The sequence below is a fragment of the Alternaria triticimaculans genome (genome assembly GCF_023758025.1).
Source record: "Alternaria triticimaculans strain BMP 0046 chromosome Unknown scaffold_11, whole genome shotgun sequence".
Classification (NCBI taxonomy): domain Eukaryota; kingdom Fungi; phylum Ascomycota; class Dothideomycetes; order Pleosporales; family Pleosporaceae; genus Alternaria; species Alternaria triticimaculans.
In genome coordinates this window covers 139185-163974 of record NW_026055968.1, presented here as the reverse complement: position 1 = coordinate 163974, position 24790 = coordinate 139185, and the positions used below count along the sequence as shown (strand labels likewise).

At 52.7% G+C, this 24790-nt stretch overlaps 7 protein-coding genes across 7 annotated transcripts; 6 read left to right on the top strand and 1 right to left on the bottom strand.

The window, feature by feature from the left end:
• Positions 1 to 221: 221 nt before the first annotated feature.
• On the bottom strand, positions 222 to 1220 carry J4E78_007255 (uncharacterized protein; the record flags this gene model as incomplete). Its single annotated transcript, XM_049367862.1, has 3 exons — positions 222 to 917; positions 972 to 1060; positions 1217 to 1220. 3 exons carry the CDS (start codon positions 1218 to 1220, stop codon positions 222 to 224), a joined length of 789 nt encoding a protein of 262 aa, XP_049220183.1.
• A 1303-nt stretch (positions 1221 to 2523) lies between these two features.
• Positions 2524 to 3351, top strand: J4E78_007254 (uncharacterized protein; the record flags this gene model as incomplete). Its single annotated transcript, XM_049367861.1, has 1 exon — positions 2524 to 3351. The coding sequence occupies one exon, from the start codon at positions 2524 to 2526 to the stop codon at positions 3349 to 3351; it is 828 nt and encodes a 275-aa protein (XP_049220182.1).
• A 643-nt stretch (positions 3352 to 3994) lies between these two features.
• Positions 3995 to 5485, top strand: J4E78_007253 (uncharacterized protein; the record flags this gene model as incomplete). The annotated part of the gene is made up of 3 exons (XM_049367860.1): positions 3995 to 4221; positions 4282 to 4864; positions 4934 to 5485. The coding sequence occupies 3 exons, from the start codon at positions 3995 to 3997 to the stop codon at positions 5483 to 5485; spliced, it is 1362 nt and encodes a 453-aa protein (XP_049220181.1).
• A 475-nt stretch (positions 5486 to 5960) lies between these two features.
• On the top strand, positions 5961 to 9791 carry J4E78_007252 (uncharacterized protein; the record flags this gene model as incomplete). The annotated part of the gene is made up of 3 exons (XM_049367859.1): positions 5961 to 8365; positions 8419 to 9301; positions 9375 to 9791. The coding sequence occupies 3 exons, from the start codon at positions 5961 to 5963 to the stop codon at positions 9789 to 9791; spliced, it is 3705 nt and encodes a 1234-aa protein (XP_049220180.1).
• A 7241-nt stretch (positions 9792 to 17032) lies between these two features.
• On the top strand, positions 17033 to 18484 carry J4E78_007251 (uncharacterized protein; the record flags this gene model as incomplete). The annotated part of the gene is made up of 3 exons (XM_049367858.1): positions 17033 to 17491; positions 17544 to 17689; positions 17740 to 18484. 3 exons carry the CDS (start codon positions 17033 to 17035, stop codon positions 18482 to 18484), a joined length of 1350 nt encoding a protein of 449 aa, XP_049220179.1.
• Positions 18485 to 19376: 892 nt separating this feature from the next.
• J4E78_007250 (uncharacterized protein) lies at positions 19377 to 21088 on the top strand (the record flags this gene model as incomplete). The annotated part of the gene is made up of 3 exons (XM_049367857.1): positions 19377 to 19550; positions 19601 to 20086; positions 20138 to 21088. 3 exons carry the CDS (start codon positions 19377 to 19379, stop codon positions 21086 to 21088), a joined length of 1611 nt encoding a protein of 536 aa, XP_049220178.1.
• A 2931-nt stretch (positions 21089 to 24019) lies between these two features.
• Positions 24020 to 24605, top strand: J4E78_007249 (uncharacterized protein; the record flags this gene model as incomplete). Its single annotated transcript, XM_049367856.1, has 2 exons — positions 24020 to 24146; positions 24214 to 24605. 2 exons carry the CDS (start codon positions 24020 to 24022, stop codon positions 24603 to 24605), a joined length of 519 nt encoding a protein of 172 aa, XP_049220177.1.
• Positions 24606 to 24790: the final 185 nt, after the last annotated feature.

Below are 24790 nucleotides of genomic sequence, written 5' to 3'. Positions count from 1 at the left end.
CGCCCCCCCCCCCCCCCCCCCCCCCCCCCCCCCCCCCCCCACCCCCCCCCCCCCCCCCCCCCCCCCCCCCCACGAGAGTGACGATGTTCATGATGATGTATGCTTGTAATGTAACCTTAGTTTTGTTTCTACCAATACAATACACTATTGTACTAGGACCGAGAGTTCTCACTTAATTTTGTTGTTTTGACTCCCTCATGAGTACGCACAAATACCCAGACTCATAGGTTTCTCAGTCTGGCCCGAGTAATAATCGACTGATCCAACGTCGCCATGATCGCTCGCCCATCAGCATCCGCCTGCAGCGCCTCACACGCCATGCTCAACGGAAATCCAGCTGATGAGATACCATACAGCATAAAGTCTTCCTGCAGCAGATATTCCATGCTCTTGTATATGCAAGTGCTGAGCTCAAGGCACTCCTCGCGCAATGCTTCGGGGCTGTATGCCGCATCATCGTGCACTGCATGCTTTAGTCCCGGAAACCGGTTCAACAAGCCCTGAATCTCCTTGAGGCAGAGAAGTTGGAAAGCCCAGAAGTAGACGAATACGTTTGCGATGCCGAGGCTTGGGTACCATAGCGATTCGTAGGTGCCGCCGAGATCGCGCTCTACGCTCTGTCGACAGGAGATTGGTTCTAGGGTGTTTGCTAGAAAGCCGCTGTGCCAGTTCTTGAGTTGGGATATGCTTCCCATGAGCTCGGTTATGAGTTGAGAGGCTGCTCCGGCTGTGCCAATGGCGGCAGCATCGGGGGAAGTGGGTAGTACGACGTCGATTTTCTCCAGGAGACCAGGGATAGGTGCTGCGACACCTAAGAGGCTCTGTAATGGGGCACCTTTGTGATGTTGGAAGGGTAGTGTAAGCCAGGATCCATCGGCGAAGAATGTCGATTTCCGAAGTATGAAGGCTTTGAGCACCTAGGACGTAGACATGTCAGATCATGAAGTCTTCTCGTGTGGCGTTGTACTTACTAAAAGCGGTCTGAAGCCCATGAGCATAGTATGCTCAATGCCCGATGCGAAAAGCTCTGGCGGCATGAGTTGAAACATCTTGCTGACGCCTTCCACATGTATCAGCCAACTTGACTCTTGCGTGGGCGACAGCACCTGTCGTGTGTTGTTAGCCTTAGATTGAACCAACTGTTTCAGAAGAACGCCAGAATGATCAGTAGACAGTCGTTAAGACATGGGCAAAGTTACCTCCGTCAGTGCCAAACACATAACCGCGGCTACGAGTTCGCTTCTATAAGTGTCTCCCACAGCTGCAAGACTTTCCCCCAAAAGACGGAGACTATCCTCGTATTGCGCGACTACTGCGTTGAGACAGTCTCTACGCTCTCGATAAGCGGTGATAGCAAGTGCCAAAGCGCTCACGGCCGAGTATAAACACTGAGAATACGGTCCAGTCATATCGGCAGTCAGTTCTGGGAGGGCCTTGGCCCAAGAGCCACAAAACCATGAGCATTGTTCAGATGCATGTGTCGCATTACATGGTAGCTCTTGGACGGGAATGAAATTGCGCAAGATCAACGATACTTTCTCTCGTACGATGGAAGGAGCTGGGGGGTATAAACCATGCGAAGGTGATAAGTCGCTGGACGTGAAGGTGGCCTGCTGGGGAAGTCTAGTCGACTCGTCTTTAGCCTGAGTACAACCCGATTCGGCATCGGAAGGACATTGCGCATCCACTGGGAGAGGAAGCTTTGCCCGCGGAGCCGATTTCGGACGCGCCCTTGGCTTTACTGCCGTTTTGGTAGCATCGAAGGGTACAAATAAGGCGTCCGGGTACCCTTCGCATGTTCGCTTACTGAAAACACATTGAGTGCATGCTGGACGCTTGCCATCGCACTGTTTAATAGCAGATAAGATCAGCACATACATCCGACATCAAGGAATCATGCAAACATACCTGAAGTTTTCGTTTGCGGCAAGTATCACAGAGATTCTTTTTCCTGACCTTCATGGCAGAGGTACGCGTCCGTGAGGGAACGCGATATGTTACCGCAACCGGAAGGTATCGATTGGCTTCGGGGTTTTGCTCCCGAATTGAATAGCCTAGGGTGGGGCACTACCATGAAATCTGGTATAGGATGGAAATAGCTAGGGATGCGTTGACGCAACGCGGAGGGTGGCAGCTGAGACAGCGCCCAGCAATGATGTAGGTGTTGTGTTTATCCAATGAGAGGAGGACATGTGGGTCGGGGTTCGCTCCTTCGTTGGGCTTAGCGCTTGCGGCTCCAAGGCTACTACCCCGGGTATTGTCCGTCGCGTTTCTACACTCTACCAGAACTCATCAAATCATGGAAAATTTCTCTCTTGCTGATTAACAGTGTTGATCAGGTAATCATTGCACCGTTCGCCGATGTGCGAATTGCCCTAGGCCGTATGTCATGATGGCTCTCATTCATGGTGTGGCTTGGTATAAAGCCAACCACTGCGCTCCATTGCATAAAGGGATGATACCCAGGTACTGATCTATCATCACTCTACTATTCGAAAGACGTTCTATATCCCTATCACAACCATGCCAGCCTCTACCTTCTACAACAAAATCACCATCACCCACATCGGCACCGCCACCGCCATCCTCGACATCGACGGCATCACCTTCCTCACCGACCCCTTCTTCTCTCCCGCTGGCACCGAGTTCAATGGATCCGCAGCCATCCTCAAAGTTCACGAGGACCCAGCTCTGAAGCTAGATGAACTACCCCACATCGACGCCATCCTCCTAAGCCATGAGAACCACCCCGACAACCTCGATGACTTAGGACGCCGACTCGTCGACGGCCGCCACGTCGTAACCACCAACGATGGCGCAAAGAATCTCGCGCCCCGGCCAAGTGTCCTCGGGTTTAGTGACTGGCAAGAAAGAGATGTGCGCATCGCAGGGACGACATTCCACATCACCGCCACGCCCTGCAAGCACTGGCCCGGCCACGAATGCGTCGGCTTCGTCCTACACACCGAAAGCTTCGGCGTCGCAGCCGACGGCCGCCCAAACGCAATCTACTTCTCCGGCGACACAGTCTACATCGAAGAACTTGCAAAGATTGCGGACAAGTACCACATCACTGTCGCCATCATGAACTGCGGTAAAGCGACCTTCTACGAGTTCACTGATGAGGGTAAACCGGGTCAGCCAGGCGATGCTTTACAGATTACAATGGATGGTCGACAGGCGGCTCACTTGCTGAAGGATCTGAAGGCTGATGTATTGGTGCCTATGCATTATGAGTCGTGGGATCATTTCAAGCAGGGTGGGGATGGGCTTGCGCGGGAGTTTGAGGAGGAGGGGGTTTTGGAGAGGGTGAGGTGGTTGAAGCCTGGGGAGGCTGTTGAGATTAATTAAGCTGTGGAAGGAGAGAGAAGGCTATGATGGTGTGTTCAGAGATGTATTAGTAGTAGTTGAGCCTTGCATGGTTCGAGCGGTGTAGAATGTTGTAGGGATGATGAATATATCTGCACTATATCTTAAGGTATTCAAATTGTCTTTTGATCTCAACCCCCTGCTTCATCTCCAAATCGAAAGCTGAGTGATTGACGATCCGAGCAACACGCGCATGTATCCACTTCAACGCACTACAACAAACGTCACATTGCTCATCCCCAAATTCCGAAAAATTCGGCGGCCGTGACACAACCGACCAAGAAGTTTCTGCTTTTCTTTCCCAATCTCTTCCACCGAGCAGAACACCGACTTTGTGTATATGGAAGATGCAATGGGTCGGCTTTTGGCACCACATCCGGCCTAGCGTCGCCATCATCTAGACCAAGAATTGGCTCAACTTCGGGCAGAAACACCCTTTATTGCTGATTATCAATCCTTACGAGTTCGCCGATGAGTGAACAAATCTCTCATCTTGTACGTGCATGTCTATAATGGGCGAGTATATATACTTTCGAGCCCGCCATCAAGTAGTATCACGCACCCGCTAGAGCATCCCAAGATCGACACTTTCTGTTTGGGAATTTCGAACTCGGAGTAAAAGATCATGTTTGGAAGAAAGACCACGATCGATCATGAGGGTAAAACCTCTCCGGAAACACCAAATCATGGCGAACCAAAACACGAAGATACCGAATCAGCCACCCTACCATCCTCAAGCACGAGCATCGAGGAACAACCCGAAGACGAAGTAGTTGCTCAAGAACCACCAGAAGGAGGTTTAATAGCATGGCTAGCAGTCCTCGCCTTCTTCCTCGCAATAATGAACACATGGTAACCTCTCCTTTCCCCTCCCTACACCACCCCACTCCACCCTTACTGACAACTACGCAGGGGCATGATAATCTCCTTCGGCGTCTTCCAAACCTACTACGTAACAACTCTCCACCAAACCCGCTCCACAATCGCATGGATAGGCTCCCTCGCCGTGTTCCTCCTCTTCTTCACCGGCATCATAAGCGGGCGCCTCACAGACGCCGGGTTTTACCGCTCCGTCACCTGCACCGGCGCCTTCCTCGTCGTGCTAGGCACATTCATGACATCCCTGTCCGAGACCTACTGGCAAGTACTCCTTGCACAAGGTATATGTACGGGCCTGGGAAACGGGTGTTTGCTTACCCCCATGTCGACGCTTGTTACGAGTTATTTCAAGAGGAGGTTGCCGTTGGTGACGGGGATTGCAGCGTGTGGGAGTGTGACGGGCGGGTTGGTGTATCCGTCTATGGTGAGGACGTTGTTGCCCAGTGTGGGGTTTGGGTGGACGTTGAGGGCGATTGGGTTTATTCAGTTGGGGACTTTTGCGGTGGCGTTGGTGGTTGGGCGGCCGAGGAGGGTGGTGAGGAAGAAGGGGCCGCTGTTGGATGTGAGTGTGTTTAGGGAAGGGGCGTTTAATTTGCTGCTTGTGGGGTCTTTTTTGGTAAGTTTGTTGCTATGAGAACCCGATTTCTGTTGACGAGGCATGGACACTTCGCTAACAGATCTGCAGGCTTTCCTGGGTGTGTTCTTCCCGTTCTTCTTCCTCAGCTCGTACGCGCGAGAGAAGCGGGGGATGTCGTACACTGAGTCTCTCAACCTCACCCTTGTTCTCAACGGCATCGGGTTTGCGGGTCGACTACTACCCAGTCTGATCGCCCGATACTGCGGCACGATGAACGTCTACATCACATTCATCTTCTGCTCTGCACTCTGCATGTATACCTGGGTCCCGGTACACTCGACTCCCGGGCTCTACGTGTGGACAACTTTCTACAGTCTTTCTGTGGGTGGGGTTCAGTCACTCTCCTTGGCGATTGTTCCGATCATCATCTCAGATACATCGAAGATGGGTGCTTCGTTTGGCATTGTGTTCGCGGCTATTGGAGTTGGCGCATTGATAGGCTCGCCTGTCTGTGGTGCTATCATCACGTCGAGTGGAGGCTCGTATACTGGTGCGCAAGCCTTCTCGGGGACTGTGTTGGTTGCTGGCGGGCTGATCATACTGGCTGCGCGCGAAGCGAAGAGGCGGCAGAAACAGGAAGACGTCTGGGTGAAGATGTGAGGGCCGCATATCGGAACTCTGTTAGTTTCTTTATTCTTTTGGTGTTTTGTTATTGTACTTTAGCCTCCATGCGCATTACCAGTTACATGGATGCATTCCTTCCAACCGTGCCACTGCTTTAGCCATTTTTCGACGCATCTCTGAGACTAGGGTCTGGAGTGTTTTACTTGTAGTGGTACATTGTTGCGACTGAACCACGCTAATGGCGAGTGTCGTGAGATCGTGCCGTCGAGACGCACGGTCTGTGTTCGATGAAGATAGATGGAGACCCTGAGTTCCACGTGGGGTAGATCCTGTGATAGCGCGTTGTTGTTTACGCGTGGCCCACGTGTCAGACGCCCCGCTTTTACCCTTTGCCCTAGCAACATCAACTGTGCCGGCCGCCTAATTTGGCAACAACACGAGGGGCACATCCATCGCGACAAGTGAGACACCTCACGATAAGACTATCAGAGTGACAAGACGACACCAGTCCATGCATAGTAGTCAGCGGAGACACCGTGCGCCGTTCCGACCGATCGACACCCTTTCCTCCGCCCAGAAGCCCGCTCTCAAAACCCCAGCGGCCACCGCCCACGCCTACACGTCAGACGATAGCGACTACCCTCACGAACAGTCGACCTCTCTACTTGGCGACTCGAGCAATCTCTTTGACGACATCGAGAGCCCGGCGAGCTATCCCACACAGAAGGAAGTCCTTCAGTCCCGCCTCAAGATGGTGCGTGAGCGAGAGCCTCCTATGGCTCAACCGCCACGCGATGGAACAGCGGCGCCGCCAAAGCCTCTACAGGACCTACGGAACCCGGCCCCACAGTTTGGCGAGACAAGCCCGCTGAGGAACCCGCTGAAGAAGGACCGGAGCGAGCAGTTTGCACACCTCTTCAACAAACCCAAGCCAGGCCAGATGCGGCCCGAACACAGCCAGACGACCAAGCTACCGTCTCAATACTCGGCGCCTTCTAGGCCGTCACAGAGCTCGGCCTCGAGTAGTAGTAGAGATACACTCAACCGACCTTTCAAAGTTCCCTCCGCACAGTCAGGTTCGCGCTATAGCACGGCGTCTACCTCATCTACCGGCTCCGACATCTTTGAGATCGATGCCTCGCAGTTCCAGCCCCGCCCGTCTCAAGGCGCCTCAGTGCCCATTCCACGGCCATACAACCCACCACCAAAGACCAGCCATCCTCCCCCGCGACCGATTTACTCGTCCATGGGCCACGCTGATGGCTTCCAACCGCTGAACAAGGGCGTGCACAACCCGCTACAACAGGCGCGTCAGACAATTATATTGGACGATGAAGACAATTTCGATCCAGACGCGGCCATTCGAGCAGAGGGTGGACGGTTCGGCGAGCCTGACCCGTACGCGTATGTCGACTCTGGTGCGGCAAGCGAGAACATCAAAGCGCTGCTTGAGGGTGCTTTCGAGGAAGACGAGAAGATCCCCAGGACGCGACTTCGTAAGAAGAAGAAGCAGCAAGAGGATGACGCTGGCAATTCCCTGGCGGACCGACTACAGGCGCTCGCTGTCAAGGACGAAGAAGCCAAGGCAGAGGCTGAACCAGAGGAGGAAGAGGAAGAAGACGACGGAACGGTCGAAGGCCTCAAGGTGAAGCTTCTTCCTCATCAAGTCGACGGTGTCGCGTGGATGATCGAGAAGGAGACCGGAAACCACAACAAGAAGGCCAAGCTGCCCAAGGGCGGCATCTTGGCGGATGATATGGGTCTGGGGAAGACTGTGCAATCCCTCGCCCTCATTCTTTCCAACCCTCGCCCGGAGAAGGGCGTTGAGCCCGAGAACAAGAAGAACAAGATTTCCGACTCCACCGGCAAAGGCACCCTTGTCATCGCTCCTCTGGCTCTGATCAAGCAGTGGGAGGCTGAGATCAAGAGCAAGGTCGCCAAGTCGCACGCCCTCAAAGTCCTCGTACACCACGGCCCCAACCGTACAGAGTCCGCTGAGAAGCTGAAGCAGTATGACGTCGTCATCACTACCTTCAACAGCTTGGCTACCGACTTTGCGAAATGCGGCGATGGCCCTGACGGTCTGAAGAAGGGGTGTTTCGCTGTCTCGTGGTACCGCATCATGTTGGACGAGGCACATACAATCAAGAACCGCACAACGAAGATGGCAAAGGCTTGCTACGAGCTTCGTTCGCATTACCGATGGTGTCTGACCGGTACGCCGATGCAGAACAACATCGACGAGCTACAGAGTCTGATCAAGTTCCTCCGCATCCAGCCTTACTGCGAGCTTTCTTCCTGGAAGGAGTCCATCGCACAACCAATGAAGAACGGTCGTGGCAATCTCGCCATGAAGCGATTGCAAGTCTTCTTACGTGCCTTCATGAAGCGCCGTACAAAGGACGTGCTGCGAAAGGAGGGTGCGTTGAACTTTGGCGGCAAAGCCAAGGAGGGCGAGGAGAGGCCAGCGTTCCACATCGTTGCGCGAAACGTCGAGACTATCATAGGAGAGTTCACGAACAAGGAGCGCATCTTCTACGACCGCTTACGAGACCGTACACAAGCCCGTCTTGATGAGATGATGGGTGGCGAGAAGCAAGATTACATTGGGGCGTTGGTGTTGCTACTTCGTCTGCGCCAGGCCTGCAACCATCCCAACCTGACGAAGAGCAACGTCAAGGATGACAAGGATGCTTTGACGACCGGATCGAAGTCGAATGCTGCAGCTGGTCTTCAAACTCCTCGGAAGGCAGCCAAGGACGACGCAGATGATCTCGCAGATCTCTTGGGTGGGCTCAGCGTTGCGACTAAGCGGTGTGATATCTGTCAGAACACACTTAACAGTGATAATACAGCTGCTGGCGGAGTACGTTGTACAGAATGCGAGGAAGATCTGAATGGGTCTGTCAAGAAGAAGTAAGTCAATGTCAAGCGAAGACCCAGTAATGCCACATACTAACAATTGACAGGCACAAGTCGAAGAAACACCGCAAACACAAGCACAAGGACGGCAAGAGCAAGAAGCACCGGCAACCGAAGCCAGTCTTGGACTCCGATGACGAGGAAGAGGTAGCGCAATCAACCGGTGCAAAGCACTCTCGCAACCGTCGCGTCGTTGTCGACAGTGACGACGAAGAAGAGGAGGGCGAGTGGCTCGTCCCTGAAGATCAACAGCAGGCTGAAGACCTGGGCAAGGCTGGCGGTACCGACGATGAGAACGCAGAAGGCGGTGGCGACACTCTTGCTACTGTGGACTCAGACGCATCCGAGACTGAGGATGAGAGCAGGAGTAACCTTGACTCATTCGTCGTTCACGATACTGACAGCGAGGACGGTGCGCCTGTTGCTCGTAAGAAGCTCGCTAAGAAGCCACAAAAGGTCATCAATCTTGACTCTGATGACGAGGAGGCTGACAGTGAGAGCGTCAACGGCAACGGTAGCGGCTCAGACGACTCTGCAACCGACTCCTCAGATGACGACTCAGACTCAGACTCCGCAGTCTCAGACTCCTCAACCTCAGAATCCTCCTACAACGCCTCCTCTCTCGTCCCCTCCACCAAAATCCGCCAACTCCTTGCCATCCTCGAAAAAGAAACCGGCGAACACAAGGTCATCGTCTTCTCCCAATTCACATCCATGCTCGATCTCATCGAGCCCTTCCTCAAGCGCGCAGGCTACAACTTCACCCGCTACGACGGCAGCATGCGCAACGACCTCCGCGAAGCCAGTTTGCAGAAGCTGCGTGAAGATAAGCGGACAAGGGTCTTGCTGTGTAGTTTGAAGTGCGGGAGTCTGGGGCTTAACCTCACGGCTGCTAGTCGAGTGGTTATTATGGAGCCGTTTTGGAATCCGGTATGTATATCTCTTTTCTATGTCGACTCATACCACAAGAACTGCCTGCTAATATGTTTTTTTTCCCCAACAGTTCGTAGAAGAACAAGCAATAGACCGCGTCCACCGCCTCAACCAAACCGTCGACGTAACCGTCTACCGCCTCTCCATCCACAACTCCGTCGAAGAACGCATCCTCGAGCTGCAAGAAGCTAAACGTAAACTCGCCAACGCCGCCATCGAAGGCGGTAAAGCCATCAAGAACCTCACGATGAAGGATATGATGGCCTTGTTTAGTACGGAGAGCGAGTATGATAGGAAGCATGACGATGATGCTAAGGATATGGAGTTGTATGGGAGGAGGAAGGTGTTGGATGGGGAGGGGGATGGAGAGAGGGGAGAGGATATTGGGGAGGCTGGGGGGAGGAGGAGGAAGGCGGGGAGCTTGGGGTTTAAGGCGGTTAGGAGGACGGAGAGGAGGGATGAGGGGGGTGCTTATGGGAGGCGTTGATGGGGGTCGGAGAGGGTGGTGTTCTTTTGGTGTTGGGGGATGGGGGGTGGTGGGGGTTGATTATGGGATGGTGTTCACGGTACGGTATGACATGAAGAGTCGTTCTTGGACTCTCTTTCTGATGGTTCAGATGATAGACTTTCGTCGTTGCGAAATGAAGTACATGGTCATGATTAGCTATCTGTAATGCTTCGAGTTCCGATGAGTTCTGGATAACGCCCCAATCCTTCTCCGCGATATCTTTACTCTACGTTCGACCATTATTGGTGGCGCATATCTGGCGACGATGCAAGCGTAAAGTATATCATTCAATGAAGCTGCGTAATGTGGGGTTTGGCAGTGCCTGGTCGGTCTCTCTGGGCTTTCCCACAGATATTGCATTTGTCTCAGCACGTTCGCCTTATAGCAGAGCAGGCGATAGTCCATCGAGTGGACACTAGACGGGGACCTTTTATTGAAACATCTGCCTCTATATGAGATACCGAGCTGCCAATACGTTATGATAAGAGAATCGCATGTCGCCGCATGTGCCAGAAGCCCCACCAACTATCCTTTGTTTTCCTGTTCTCTGGATACGAAACAATATCAACACTGATATTGTGTGATCTCAGCAGCCATGCAGATAGTACCCAGTCATTTGCCAGGCTCCACATCTACTATTCAGATGATGATGACGTCCTGTTCTGGCATTTTGCTGACGAAGTCTTGCTCCGTATCGAATTCCAAAAATGCAACCCCTATTCGCACATACCGCGAGCAAGGGAGGCGTTTGAGTAGAAGTCCTTCCACATTGTAGCCAAGGTACCAGGTATTGCTCTCAAGGTCGCGATGGGAGGCTTCCAATTGAGTACGTATGACTGTAAAGTAGGCCGTATGGAGCTCTAGGTATTCTTTTCGGTCGAGTAGAAGGATCTTCTTTATGTCTTGCATAGACGACATTTGCGCGATAATTCCAACTGTACCAGACTCCATAGGTATCGATATTCTGAGGTCTGTGATGTGATTAATGAGGACACCGTGGTCTTTATCGTCGACACGTGTTTCGATCCAGTCCAAGGTACCAAGTGGTGCTCGCAATTCTATCATCCCGGCCAGTACTGCGCCGAACATGTCTGCTGGGTTTGCTAATAGTGTATCACATCTCCGTACGGTAGCACACGTCAGAAATTCTCCATCGTTTCGTGGCGATTCAACAGTTGTTATTGCTGATGCCCAGCTCCAGGAGGGGGCGACATACTTTGGTGGGCCAATTGCGTTTATCGTTGACCTCGCGGCAGCTTCATTGGTCGTAGGCTCCCATTTATACCATAAGAGGCACATAGGCAGGGTTTTTCTCCAGATACCCGCCAGATAGTCGCATTGTGTTCTCTTATGAACCATAGATGCTATGCCCGATAACGCAATCAACCTATCCGTCTCGAATGTGATACCACAACCTGTGTATATTTCCACAAGATACTCCCAGTCTGCGAAGACATCATCCTGGTCTTCGTCTCGGCTTCCATAACATATGCGCTTTATTTTACTGCGGCCGGAGGACTGCTCCTCATACGTATGTCCACCGTAAGGCAGGTGTTCCGAGGCCTGGAGCTGTCTACACTCCCATAAGATTTGATTCGAGGACATGTGCACGATGCGAGGTGATAAGATGCGTTCTTGCAATACCCAAGCTCTTCTGTTGACAGGTGCTCCTTCAACGTCGCGCGCCCATTCATCTGTGGAGGTCACTGTCCATGTAGTCGCCTCTCCGCTTGCATCATACCGTGTACGAAAGTGGGCGAGGTGACTCGAAACATATCGCTTAGCGTATAACCCTGGACGGCTAGCGCCTGTTGTATTTGCAGAAACATTAAGCCAGCTGTTGGCGTATACTTTTCCCATCAAGGCCGATTCATCTCTCCAGTCTTGGATATCATCTTGAATGATGCACATACAATCGATCCACATGAGACGCACACCTAGTCGCCACGTAAGGTCGGTCATATCCCGGAATGGCTGTCTCAGGTTGGACACGGCAATTCCGTTGCGGAAAGAGCTGAGGGATTCGGTGGTCAGTTGTAGACCCTGCATACCAGGGGTACCCCAACGATGGCTAAGGGTACAGTAGTGACTGCTTTGTAGCTCAGATCGATCTCGTACACATAGATGCAGCTCGCCGCAAACGTTGCTGATCTCTAGCAACCGTGACGGCATCCACATGTCCTCACGCCCTTCTTTGCAAACATCGTGGGTACCTATGCATTGTTTCATCCAGCTCGTAATATGCGATGTCGTCTCTACGGAGTCTGTGTGATCTGAAAAGGTTGTCGGGAACCGCGTTTCTTCTCCTTCGCCCAAGCGAGCGCCAGAAGCCACAGGTGTGAAATCATAACTTTTGACGATGTGTGCAGTGTTTACTGAGCTACATATTGAGCAACCCTGGTCGTAATCGTTGAGGTATACGTCAACTTGCATTGTCTTCTTTTTATCCTCTTCGCATCCCAAATTCCAGGAGGTGAGTGGATAAGGAGGAGAATGTCCGAGACGGTGGTTCCATTGTTCGATGTCGTTCATGATATCAGAGCAGATCAAACAGCCATCAGCGGCAGAACGGGTAAGGTTTGCATGTGAAGAATGATGATCATGTTCTCGCTCTGAAGAATCCAGCATTCGGTTAAGGGTAGCCTCGCAAACATCGCATAGCATGGCCAAGATATAGGCTGTGGCGGGGCTCGTCGCGAATTATCTAGGCTTTGCGATACATAAGCTGATGATCTCGTGGATGCAATGACGGACTCACCTACGTAGTATAATATTGCGACAAACTGGAATATGATCCCTTTCGTCAACTGGGGAGCACCTATAGAATTGAGAATTGAGGCCTCCAGAGCGCTTTCTGTTTGCGTTACAGTTCTGGAGAGAACAGTTGGACAGAGAATTGCGCAACAGTCGTGACCGGTGAACAGTGCGGGGAAAACATAGGGAGCTAACCCAATTGCGGGCGCGACGGTAGTCACGACTGGATGAATATCATGCTTGGCCTACCACACCATGCACAGTAATCTTGTGTATCCCGAGACGCCTATCGTATTCGCCCGTGAAACATATGCTGCCTGATGGCTCTCTCAACATGCAGCTGCCTACGTGGTTCCGCAGGATTCGTTTGCGCAGAAGGGAGAGGCTGATGTAAGCTCCTAGCATTCATATCTAGCTGTGATTCTCAGCAATTCGATCAAACCTGGCATCTCCAGAGCACACAATGTCGTCCTTCACCCTGACGCCTATTGTCCAACAGGCGGTCGAGCATCGCCTCGAAGAGCTTGAACGCACCAAAAAGTCTTTCGAGCGACGATATCTCTCTGAAGCGGCCGAGTCTGATCAGCCAAGTGTCATCGTACGCCTCGATAAGCTACTGGACGAAGTGAAAAATCTGGAGCCGAAGCTCGACGAAGAAGACGGCGAATGGTTGACGGAGACCATCGAACGATGCATCGAACAAGCCCGGGATGACGATGCAATTTCCGAAAAGAAGTTGTTGAGATTGGAGAAGAGCTTGCGCGATAGGTTGGGCAGATTCCGCAATCGCATGGAAGTGTCATGTCTACACGCGCAGCTCATCAAGGAGGCCACAAACGCGGCTAAGATCGAAACGGCGGCTACGAAGCTTGAGGCTGTAGCACTGGACAACGACGATTTTGAAGTAGTCGACAACGAAAGCGAAGAAGCTCTCGAAACGTTCGAGCAAGCCTGTTCCCAGGCTACAAACGTGGACAACCAATCGATCAAGACCTATCTTTCGAGCTTGTTCACCTCCGAAGACGAACACCTACAATCGACCCGAGACGCAATGCAAGCATACGGAGATGATCTGAGTAGCGGAGAAATCGAGGTAGACGAGGAGTGCTTGACATGGATAATGACGGACTTGATGAAGTCGGATCGGATCAGCCCGGAGCGGAAGTCTACCCTCGCAGGGTATCTACAGTCACCCGATGCATTACGAGAGCTTGTCGCAACCTTAAACATGATGAGTTATCGCGACTGGAATTACAGAAACGCGGAGGCGGGCTTGCCAGTCGAAGTGCGCAAAACGAAGAGCGGCCAGCATTACGTTCACGTCGAGGTAGACATTATCGACATGTTGTTCCTGCATTGCTGTGCGATTGAGTGGGCCGTGAAGTTGAACGAGTGTCTGAAGGACTTCGTTTCCGAGTCGGGTCTGTTTCGCTGTGCTCCGTTGGCAGAAGCGGAGCTCGACAAACGTGCTTTCTTCTTCGACACACCTCGTCTTGCATGTGAGGGTTATCTGTCGCCACCACCGCCACCCTTACCTTACGTGTTCCAATCAATACCTCCTCCTCCCCCTGGTCTACCTCTGTACAACAGCAGAAAGGGTAGTCGAAAGAAGAAGAGGAGTGATGAGAAGATGTATCCCATAATGCACCCGGCACCTCCACAGCCACCGCCAGCTGCGCCTATGGATGTAGAAAGTCTTCGAAGGGACAACTACAAACAGCATTTCTTCATGTCGCGTCTCCCTCACAAAGACGGCGAAGTACCCCAGATTGTTTCGTCCGAAGACGTCCAAGCAAGATTGATCGAGACCCTCGCTGTGGAATGCAAACTTCGAAAGGCGTTTGATGGCAAGGTGTGCGCTACAACTTTGGAGTTCGACTCAATTGCCTCCACAATTCCCCATCAAACCATCATCACCACATTGAGGTTTCTTGGTGTCCCGGAAGTCTTCCTCGAATTCTTTACTCGTGCTCTGGAGCCCAAGCTGAGCATCCGAGGTTTAGCCAGTGAGTCGGATAAACTCCTAACACCTGCTAGTGGAGTAGCGGTTGCTCATGGCCTGGAGATGTTGTTCAGCGAAGCTGTGCTGACATTCCTCGATCTTGCCACGCACAAAGCGACGAAGTCGTACATGTACCGTCTGTATGACCGCTGCTACTTTGTCGGTACTGCGGTCCAGGTCAAGAGTGCCGAGCAAGAAGCCCTTCGTTTCTCTGATATCATGGGGCTGAAGCTGCGCAATACCTCGTCCATTGGCGGGCTCTCCATCGGACTTTTGACCATGGGCTCGCAGGAATCCCTGACTTTCGATAAGAGCGAGGAATTAAGCGTGGATGAGATCAAAGTCGCCATACACGCAACCCACGTAAAAGCTAGGCTCAAAGCATGCTCAACCGTACTGGAGTGGATTCGCGAATGGAATGACAGTGTCGGTACCTACGCAGCACAGCTCTTCGGGCCTCTTGCCAATGTGTTTGACGCAGCACATCGCGATGCCGTCAAGTCCGCTTACAGACGTATCCACTCTATCGTACTTGGTGGTAGTGACTTGACCACGTACGTTGTGAAGATGCTCAACCCTCATCTGAAATGTGGTCTGGAGCGTATGTCTTTTGATCTTGAGCCCATCATCTACCTCCCGCAATCTTATGGTGGCCTCGGTGTAAAGACTCCGTTTGTCGCTTTAGCATCCGCCGCCAAGATTAGTGAATCTGGTTCCGGAAGGATTGAAGGATATCTCAGCGAAGAGGCTGCCTACTACGAAAAAGCCGCAGACCGATACACTCTGGCGTCAGGCCAGCGTCAGCAAAGGCTCGAGACAATCTTCAACAATGACCTATCAAGGATGATCTCAGCGCTTGGTTCTGAAACCACATCCAGCGTATGTCTCGACGCCCTTCCGTTCATGACGGAAGCTGAGATGACGGAACATCGCGAACGTACTTCATACCCACTGCTCACCAGTTACTTCTGGAAGCTCGGTCCAGTGACAGTGCCTGATCTTCTCAGCCTCTATCATGATCTACTTGGCGAGGACACTGTTCGCATTGAAGAAAGTCAAAGGACCAAGCGGGAGGTACAACGTCTTTCCCGAACGAGGGATCTGAAAGACTGGTACAGAGTGAGCCAGCTGGAAAAATGGACGTTGCAGCTCTATAGCGAAGAGTGCTTTGAAAGGTACGGCGGCCTTGAAATCTGGTGGGCTGAGGGCATGCCCGTGGAAGTCTACAACAGCCTCAGAGGTCACATGTCGGATGACGACGACGACGACGACGATTGTAGTTCAATGGTCGAAATAGTTTAGCCCAGACGCCCAGGCGAGAGGGAATGAGGTGGAGTGATGCCTAGTTCAGTTGCCCGGATGCGACGCGCGCTTCTCTTCTGTCGGTACCGTCTACTTACAACCGTCGCTTCCGAAGGTGTGTCATGAATCTGTCGCGTTTCTTTCGGGTCTCCTAAAATGCTCGCGGTAGCTACGAATCAATGAATCATTCACGACGCGTCTCCATTAGTGCAGCGCGAAGATCGCGACCCCAGACGTCGTGACCTTGAAGGAGCGGCAATGCCACCCCACAAATGACAAGAGGTGATGTTCTGTGACGAGCAAAGGATGCGCGCGACTTTGAATAGTGAACCCAGTAGCGATGGTGAGGGCGGGTGCGATGGCCTGGTGCTGTCAGAAGTGTGGATGATGGCGATGCTGTGCGCAAGATCGTGCAGCCTTCGGGATCTCGGAAGCAATCGTTTCCGATCGGACCACGTGACACACGGCGAAATTCTACTCAAGGCTTTTCGTCCATGCCAGACCTATGAAACGAAACACATTTTCCGAAATGGTAATAATGAGCAGGATAACTCATATAGAACGCCGCCTCACATTGGTGGATTCATGCGGTGCTGGCGCATGGGACACGTAGTTCCCCCCGCACGTTCCGTTCCAAGGTTCATTCACCTTGCACCACCGGTTAAGAAGGCCAAGCCTTGCTAAGCTTCGTAAAGGATCATCAAGCCTTGTCTATCTACAACACAAGCGCTACGCCACCATGCCCTAGGACGTCTAGACAGCGCGACTAGCAACACCTGTCATTTCTTCACATCTACCCAGGCGTCTTCCACCCATGCGCCCTGAGTACCTGCGACCGCGACGCCTCGACGGGAAAACCTCGTGTCCCAATGGAGGCCGAATATAAGACATCATTTGGCAGGCCGTGCCATCTCGGGCCTACTCTAGATTGTTCTCTTGCAATGCGTTTTACGAACGCGAGCATGTTACGAATGCGAAGCTCATGGACGACTGCGAGACGTAGTATATACATATGCTGCCCATCGTCCGTAATTTCTCACTATCAATCCTTGGCTTCCATTCTTTGAGCACCGGTCTGTTGTTCAGTTTTGCTTGATTGACTTCATTTCGCATCCCACGCTTTACCCGTCGTATCCATTCTCGCCAAGGCGAAAACGACAAGATGCTGTCCAAGTTGGCCTTTTTCCTCGCTTCTTCCAATGTTGCTTTCTCTGCTCCAAGTCTCGACCCCCGTCAGGCAGTAACCATTGCCGTGGACTCCAGTAAGACCTTCCAAACGATTGACGGTTTCGGCATCTCCGAGTTCTACGGTCGCGCTGGAAACATCAAGTCTCTGGCAGCTGCTGCCCAGAAGCAGACCCTTGACCTTCTCTTCGATCCTACTACCGGCGCTGGCTTCAACATCCTGCGCAACGGAATTGGCTCTGGCCCATCCAGCGGCTTCTCTATTGAGCCCAACAGCCCCGGATCGCCCACTGGAACACCAAAGTACCAGTGGGATGGCTCCGACAACAACCAGGTTTGGTTGACGAAGCAAGCGCAGGCCCGCGGCCTCAAAACCATCTATGCCGATGCTTGGTCTGCTCCTGGTTTCATGAAGACGAACGGCAAAGACTCAAACGTCAGTACAACCACCCAAACGGGGTTTGGAAGCGATAGCTAACTTGCTCCAGGGAGGAAGCCTTTGCGGTGTCGATGGCACGTCTTGCGGCAACTGGACCCAAGCTTACGCCAATTACCTCACACAATATGTCAAATACTACAAGCAGGAGGGTATTGACGTGACTCATCTCGGCTTCTTGAACGAGCCTGACTACACGTAAATACTTCACATGTCTTCGCTTAAAAGTAGCTACTAACAGATTACAGCACCGCCTACTCATCCATGCGATCGACCGGACAGCAGGCCGCAGATTTCATCAAGGTTCTCGCGCCAACCGTCAAGGCCTCCGGTCTGAAGGTAAAGCTCACTTGCTGCGATGCCACCGGCTACAACGCGCAGAAGGCCATGCTTCCAGGACTCGCCGCAGTCGATTCCCTTTACGACGTCGTGACCACCCACGGCTACAGCTCCGATCCCACAGCCCCCTTCGCTACTTCCAAGCACATGTGGATGACCGAGACTGCCGATCTCAGTGGTAAGTGGACAGCCAGCTACTACACCAACGGCGGAGCTGGCGAAGGTCAGACCTGGGCCTCCAAGATCTACACTGCTCTCGTCGACGCCAACTTCTCGGCATACCTCTACTGGGAAGGCGCCGAGGATGCCGGGACCAACCCTACCAACTCCGTTCTCATCGACATCCACGGTGGCGTTGTTGCGCCTTCCAAGCGCTTCTGGGCTATGGCACAGTGGAGCCGCTTCGTCAAGCCTGGTGCGGTTCGCGTCAGTGCTGGTGGCAGGACGAGCACGCTCAAGACGTCTGCCTTCAAGAACACTGATGGCTCAGTTGCTGTGCAGGTCTTGAACACAGGTGCCTCAGCAGCGACCGTCAGCATCACTGGTGTCTCGGGCAAAGCATCTGCGTTCATTACCAACGAGAGCCACGGGCTTGATGCGATGACCGGAAACAGCGTACCGGCACATTCCATGGTCACTTTCCTTTACAAGTAGATGCTCTCTCCGTGAGAGTGTATTCTTCTTCAACTTCGAAAGTATGGCCTTACTTTTGCGAAGCCATACCCTTTTGTTCTCCTAGTGCTGACACACCCTATTTCCTTGTACATAATCATTATAAACTGTTCAATCGCTGCCATTTTCATTACCTGAGTAGTGCGCCATCGCATGTGAACTGTATCCAAACGGGAATCATTTCCGAAGCGCTTTCAACTGATTCGTGACTGCAGCGAAGACATCGCCATCTATTTGGATGCGCAGTACTTGAGTAACACTACATCAAGGTGCGGGATGGAGTGGCCGGTCCACTGGTAGAAAGAAGGACGGGCGCGAACTTTGCGGCGCTATGTAGAAAATGAGCTTAGTGGCGGGGAAGCCGTTGATGCCGCCTGCACCCGACCCTGCCAAAGGATCGATGTAATCTCAATCAACTGCAGTGTTGCGGCGTAGCTGTATCTGCGTACGCTAAACCATACTCAATACTCCTCGACGAAAGACGGAAGAGTAGTGCTCGACATGTTCGTCGCTGGTCATACGCGTCCGATACCGAGGAGCCACCTGGCATACCTTCCGCCTACCTAGGTATCATCTCGCTATTTCATGGCAAACAACTAGACCAAGTCTCTTCTCCGCGGCCTGACGGCAAGAATCTCACCACTAGGCATGCGGTACGGCACGCGTGCAGAGGGCTAGGCTACAACCGACCCGACCCCTGCGCTGGCTTTTGGGCATGCAGCAGCTCAGGTTCGTTTGCGCGGCTCAACGCTCTTCACATGGGCCGTTGCAACTAAGAAGGATAATTTCAAGCCGCTGTGCATCTATAAAGTCGGCCTTCGCGCTCCTTTCGTTGGGCGTCCTGTAGATTCTTCTGATCTCCAAGCTGGTCACCATGCGGGTGCCGCTCTTGTTTGCGACATTGCTCTCGTCCGTGGCATCTCAGAGTTTTGAGCCTGCCGACTTCAGCGTCACCGAGGCTCTTCTTGATCAAGGTGTCGATGTCTCCGCACTGCCAGAGTTAGCCGGCCTTGTAGGTCGGTCATCCAACCTGGCCTGCAACATTGCCGTGAGTATCTTTAAGCAAGCAGCTCAAAACTAAGGCTAAAACATAAACAGTGTTCTTCTCTGGAAGTCGTCTACGGAAACAAATCTGTCGAGTTCCAGGATGAGGCCGGCTACTCCGCGTTCACATCCAGCTTCTGGTCTGGAATCTCGGCCGAGGTCAGGCCGTACTGTATCTTCAAGCCCTCGAGCCCTGCCGCTGTTTCGGTAGTGGTACTTCTGTCTCGGCTGTCAAAATGTCCGTTTGCCGTCAAGTCAGGTGGTCACAGTGCGTTTGCCGGCGCAGCCACTATCGAGGGCGGTATCACTGTATCCTTCGAGAACATGAAGGGCATCGAGCTTTCAGACGATAAGAAGACCGTCGCAGTTCAACCAGGGAATGTATGGGGTAATGTGCTTACCGCTTTGTCGACCACCGGCGTCACAGTCGTATCTGGAAGAATTGGTGATATCGGGGTTGGTGGACTCACCCTCGGTGGCGGCATATCGTTCCTTACGAACGAGTATGGTCTAGCGTGCGACAACGTCGCGAGCTTCGATGTGAGTTCGCTGCGCAACTCCACGATACTCCCCTCTTCTAACGCTGACTAGGTTATCACCGCAAGCGGCGTCATGGTTACAGCAAGCCCAACGACCTTCTCAGACCTCTACTGGGCTCTTCGCGGTGGCGGAAACAACTTTGGCATCGTAACCAACTTCAACCTGACGACAAAACCCCTCGAAAATGACCAGATCTGGGGAGGAACCCGCACTTTCACAGAAGACAAATTCCCGGATGTAATCAAGGCGTGGATGGACCTCACGTTCAACTCGGCCCAAGACCCCAAGGCCGGTAGCTGGGTTGCGTGGTTGGACAAGGGCGCAAAGCTTGCTTCAACCGAGCTCTGGTACGGTGCACCGGCTGGCAATGAGTCTGCTATCCTCGCGCCTTTCTACAATATCACAGCGGTAGCTGACAGCACGAAAACGCGAGGCCATGCTTCTTACGTGATTGACAACGAAGCTACTAACAAATATGGGCTTCGTGAGGTCTATTACGTTATCTCAGCCAAGGCCTCCTACGAGATCGCCCAACGCTCTGTGGACATCTTCTACGAATCTATCGGTGCGCTCTCCGCTGTCGAAGGCGCGTATCCTGTCCTCATCTGGCAGCACATCACCGACGGTTCACTCAAAGGCAGTACCCGCAACGGTGGCAGCGCGATGGGTTTCGACGCCAATGGCAGCCCTATCCACATCATCCAGCTAGCCTGTAGCTGGAACAACGCAGCGGATGACGACACCGTATACCAGGTCATGTCAGACATCATGGAGGCGATCAAGAGCGATGCGGTAGAGTTGGGTGTGCAAAACGACTGGGTGTATATGAACTACGCAGCGATGTTCCAGGACGTTATCGCGAGTTATGGATCGGACAGCAAGAGTATGATGAAGACTATTGCGAGCAAGTATGATCCAAAGGAGGTGTTTCAAAAGCTGCAGCCTGGGTACTTCAAGTTAGATTGCGCGCCCGTGCCTGATGCGCGGTACTTTTCGTACTAAGGTCGCATTGGAGAGTGTGGGGCGTAGAGACCCATTAGCAATAGGCAAGACGATTAATCATCATAATCTTCCCTTGCGTGTATACTGGGTGATAGGCAAACTGATTTATAGATAATGAAATGTTGACGAGTGGTACAGGATCGGACGGGTAGGAAATGGCTCTTAGTCAAAGCTGGGGCGATGATCTGCGTACCTGGATTGTACGGTCTTGTAGTCCACTCCTTCTTCCTCAATCACTCCCTCCAGTATGCTGTTCCGGTACGCTTCCCAATCTTCTTTGGGTCTGTCTTGTAGTAACTTAGAGACGTACTGGCATTCTTCCTCGAACTCATCCAGGGTACCTATGATGCACGGAAACTGCACAAGAGAGTTGCCCGAAAGGATATGCTTTACTGATGTAGGAAGCAATTCCGGGTCGCTGCAAGCAGCGTCCCCCTCGTTCGCGAAAGCCAGTGCAAGATCATCTCGCGTCGGGAATGGGGAACGTTGAGCGTGCGTACAAGCCATAGCTGCGGTGTATAATGCTGCGACATCCTTTACTTTGTTCCAGATGAGCTGGACGGTGTCGAAGGGTCCAATGAGCTGGGTCTTGAAGGGTGGATGGGTATTCCGACCCCAAGATAAGCTAGTCGCTTCATTGATCCAAGTGATGGTGCGAAGTACGGCATCAGATACTCTGCAATCCGCCCACCAATCCTCCATGTGCTGTGACTTACTCATCTCCGCGAGCTTCCCGTAATCATGTGGGAATCTACCCAGTGGTCAGCGGAGTTTTGGCCAAGAAGGTGGCTTGCACTACTTACACGCATCGCCAGAGGTCAACATGTCTATCCACAGACAATCCATGGGCCTCATCAGAGACGGATAGCAATCCTCGCAAATGACATTGTGGCAGCGCTACGCACTTTTCGTCTTCTAGAATCTTGATCTGTCGCATCTGCTTTCGAGACTGGATTTGGAGCGTATTCACAAAGCGGATGGCTTGTGACGCGGCCGATTGGAAATATTGCAGAGACGGTAGGTTGTCTTCATAGCTGGACCAGGTCCTCGGGCATGGCGTCTCAAACAGATCTCGCAACCTGGACATTTCTTCGTCCGTAGCTACAACCCAAGGTTGCCAATTGGTTTGAGCCACGAGCAATCGCATTTCCTCGAGGCGCATGAGGCTGAGTTGTTCTGCATAGCTAACATCGTGTTCGGCTCTGAAGACTGAATCCGTCCCGACACGGTACCAAGCAGTCGATCTTTTTTCCCACTGGATCAAGTGGGTACTGCGTGAGAGCGGTGGTCGTGAGGAGGTGAGGAAGCCGAGGATGTCGATAAACCAGCCCCACGATCTAAGCCGTTCTGCAAAGCCGGCGTGCGAGGTCAGTTGTATGAGGCTCCCTTGTATAACCTCGCGATCATAGTATGTCATCGTCTGCGGGCCGCCCATAACAGCTGCGAGGGGGACATAGTCTTTATTTGCATGTTTCATGATACGTGCCATAATGTCGCCTATGCAGCTTTCAGGATGATGTTGCGAGATATGTGTCGTGACCGATGTGGTATCTATAGCAGGACCGTAAGCAACATTCGGTATTGGTAGATGCGAGATAAGAACAAAGGTTGACTGACCATATGTGGTCGCCGCTAACGCGAACATCTCCTCCTGCAAAAGGTACAGACGTTCCAACAAGAAGTCAAACTTGCCAGCCTGCGACCACGCATCCCAAATGTTAGACCCCTCCTGTGAAGTCTTGATCTCTTGAAAGGGTCTGAAGACCACTTCATTCACTTTGAGCGGCAGATCTCTCATCTCATCCGCGACTAGTTTGCAGGTCCACATCAAGCTGAAATCGATGATCTGTCCATTCGAATGACGAAGCTTGTTGGTGATCGGGGAGTGAGCGTAGCCTCCAGGCTCTTGGAGGTAATAGGTGTATATCTCATCGCGAAGTTCGCGGGGAAGGCTCAGAAGGCGAGATTGCACCTGCTGTGATGGAGCTTCCGTCGTCATTATATTGTGTCAACTCTGGAGTTGGTGTTGAAGAGATTCCAAAAGCAAAGTCATGACAGACGGCGCATTTATCATGGGCAGGTAGTAAAGGACACATATGCATACATGCAACCGGTTCCCATCGCGCGATAGGCAGCAGCAACAAATGTTGTAGCCTTGTGAGCTTGGTGTTTGGTCTTGTTGGTACTGCGGCCGAGATAGGTTTAGGGGTTTAGGAAATTGACGAGAATACATCTTCCTGCACTACACTGTGTGCACTCACTTGCTGATGGTCAGTCGCGTCGCAGAACAAGCGTCATGCTGGTCTCGCTTCAACGGCATGGAAGCCAAACGAGATCTAACAATGCAATTGAGGGGAATGTAACTCTTGATACTTAAGTGTTCTGACAGGAATGCGATGGAACGAGATGACGAGTGGAGATGCAACCTGTCCAGATGAATGCGAGGAACGCGGAGAAAGAAAGCATGTACTTCATTCCCAGCCCATCGGCACCGTCCTCACTATGACGGAGCACCGAATAGAATTGTTTGACCGCGTTCGAATTGAGAGATGACTTCCCGCGGTAAGGAATTGCAGCGTCCAGACTGAAATAACGTGTTGTTGTTCGGAAGTCCGAGTCGGAGTACCCAAATCGTGGTAGTCAGCCAATCACAGCACGTGGAAAGCGCTGACGGGCTTCCCGAGATCCGCCCGCCCCACGCGAGCGAGTCGCGTGTTTGTCCACCCCCTCGCGGCACGCCTCTCTGAATCCCGGAGTCAATGACGACACAGCGTAAGCCGAAGATGTTTGCGCCCTTGCACAGGGCACGAGGCGTCCGGCTCTCCGCCGCACCTACGGCGCACACAGCCCATCCTCCTGCGACGTGAAATATACCTTCATCCATCCGCCCAGTAAAACCACTCGCAATTGCAATCAACATACAGAATCAAGATGAGCCACCCAACACACCCAGCGACAGTGCACTTCCCCATCACCACCACCTTCCTCACAGGTGCTCTGGATGCCGTCTACTTCCTCTCCAAGTATGCGCCAACTGCCGGCGCCGTAGCCTCAACCTGTAAGTCTTCCCCCAGACCTCCCAAAGTCCTCCCATCTGATCACATATCTAACACACCAATCCGCAGTCAAAACCTTCGACATCGCCATAAACCCCTCCATCTTCCCCCTCCTCTCCTACTACACCACGCTCCTCACACTCCTCTTCTCCGCCCCGGCGGTCGCAACCGGCATGTACGAGTTCATGCCGCTAGTCAAGCGCGACGGCTTGAAGTCGAAGAAGGCCCAGGTGGGCGCGCTTCACGCTGTCATCAACGACGTGACGGTTTTAGGTGCGGCTTTCAACTGGTGGACACGGAGGAGCAACCCCGGCATGGTGCCGAGCGATACCAACATCTTGATCAGCAGTGTCATTGCGTTGCCGGCGACGATGTTCGCGGCGTACCTGGGTGGCAGTCTGGTCTATGTGTATGGCATGGGCTTTAGGGGCGGTCAGGCGAAGGCGAAAAAGGCGCAGTAAGAAGGGGCTGTATGACAATGTCGCCACGAGCTCAGGGACGGTGTCGGACAATTCATGGGAATACGGAGTCATCTCACGCGTCGTCGATCAGCTGCAATGCGTGGAACACTCACGCAATGCAAGACCTTCGCGGTTGAAATTCATTCGCCATTATTGGATGGGGAAATTTAGGCATCGCCATGTCG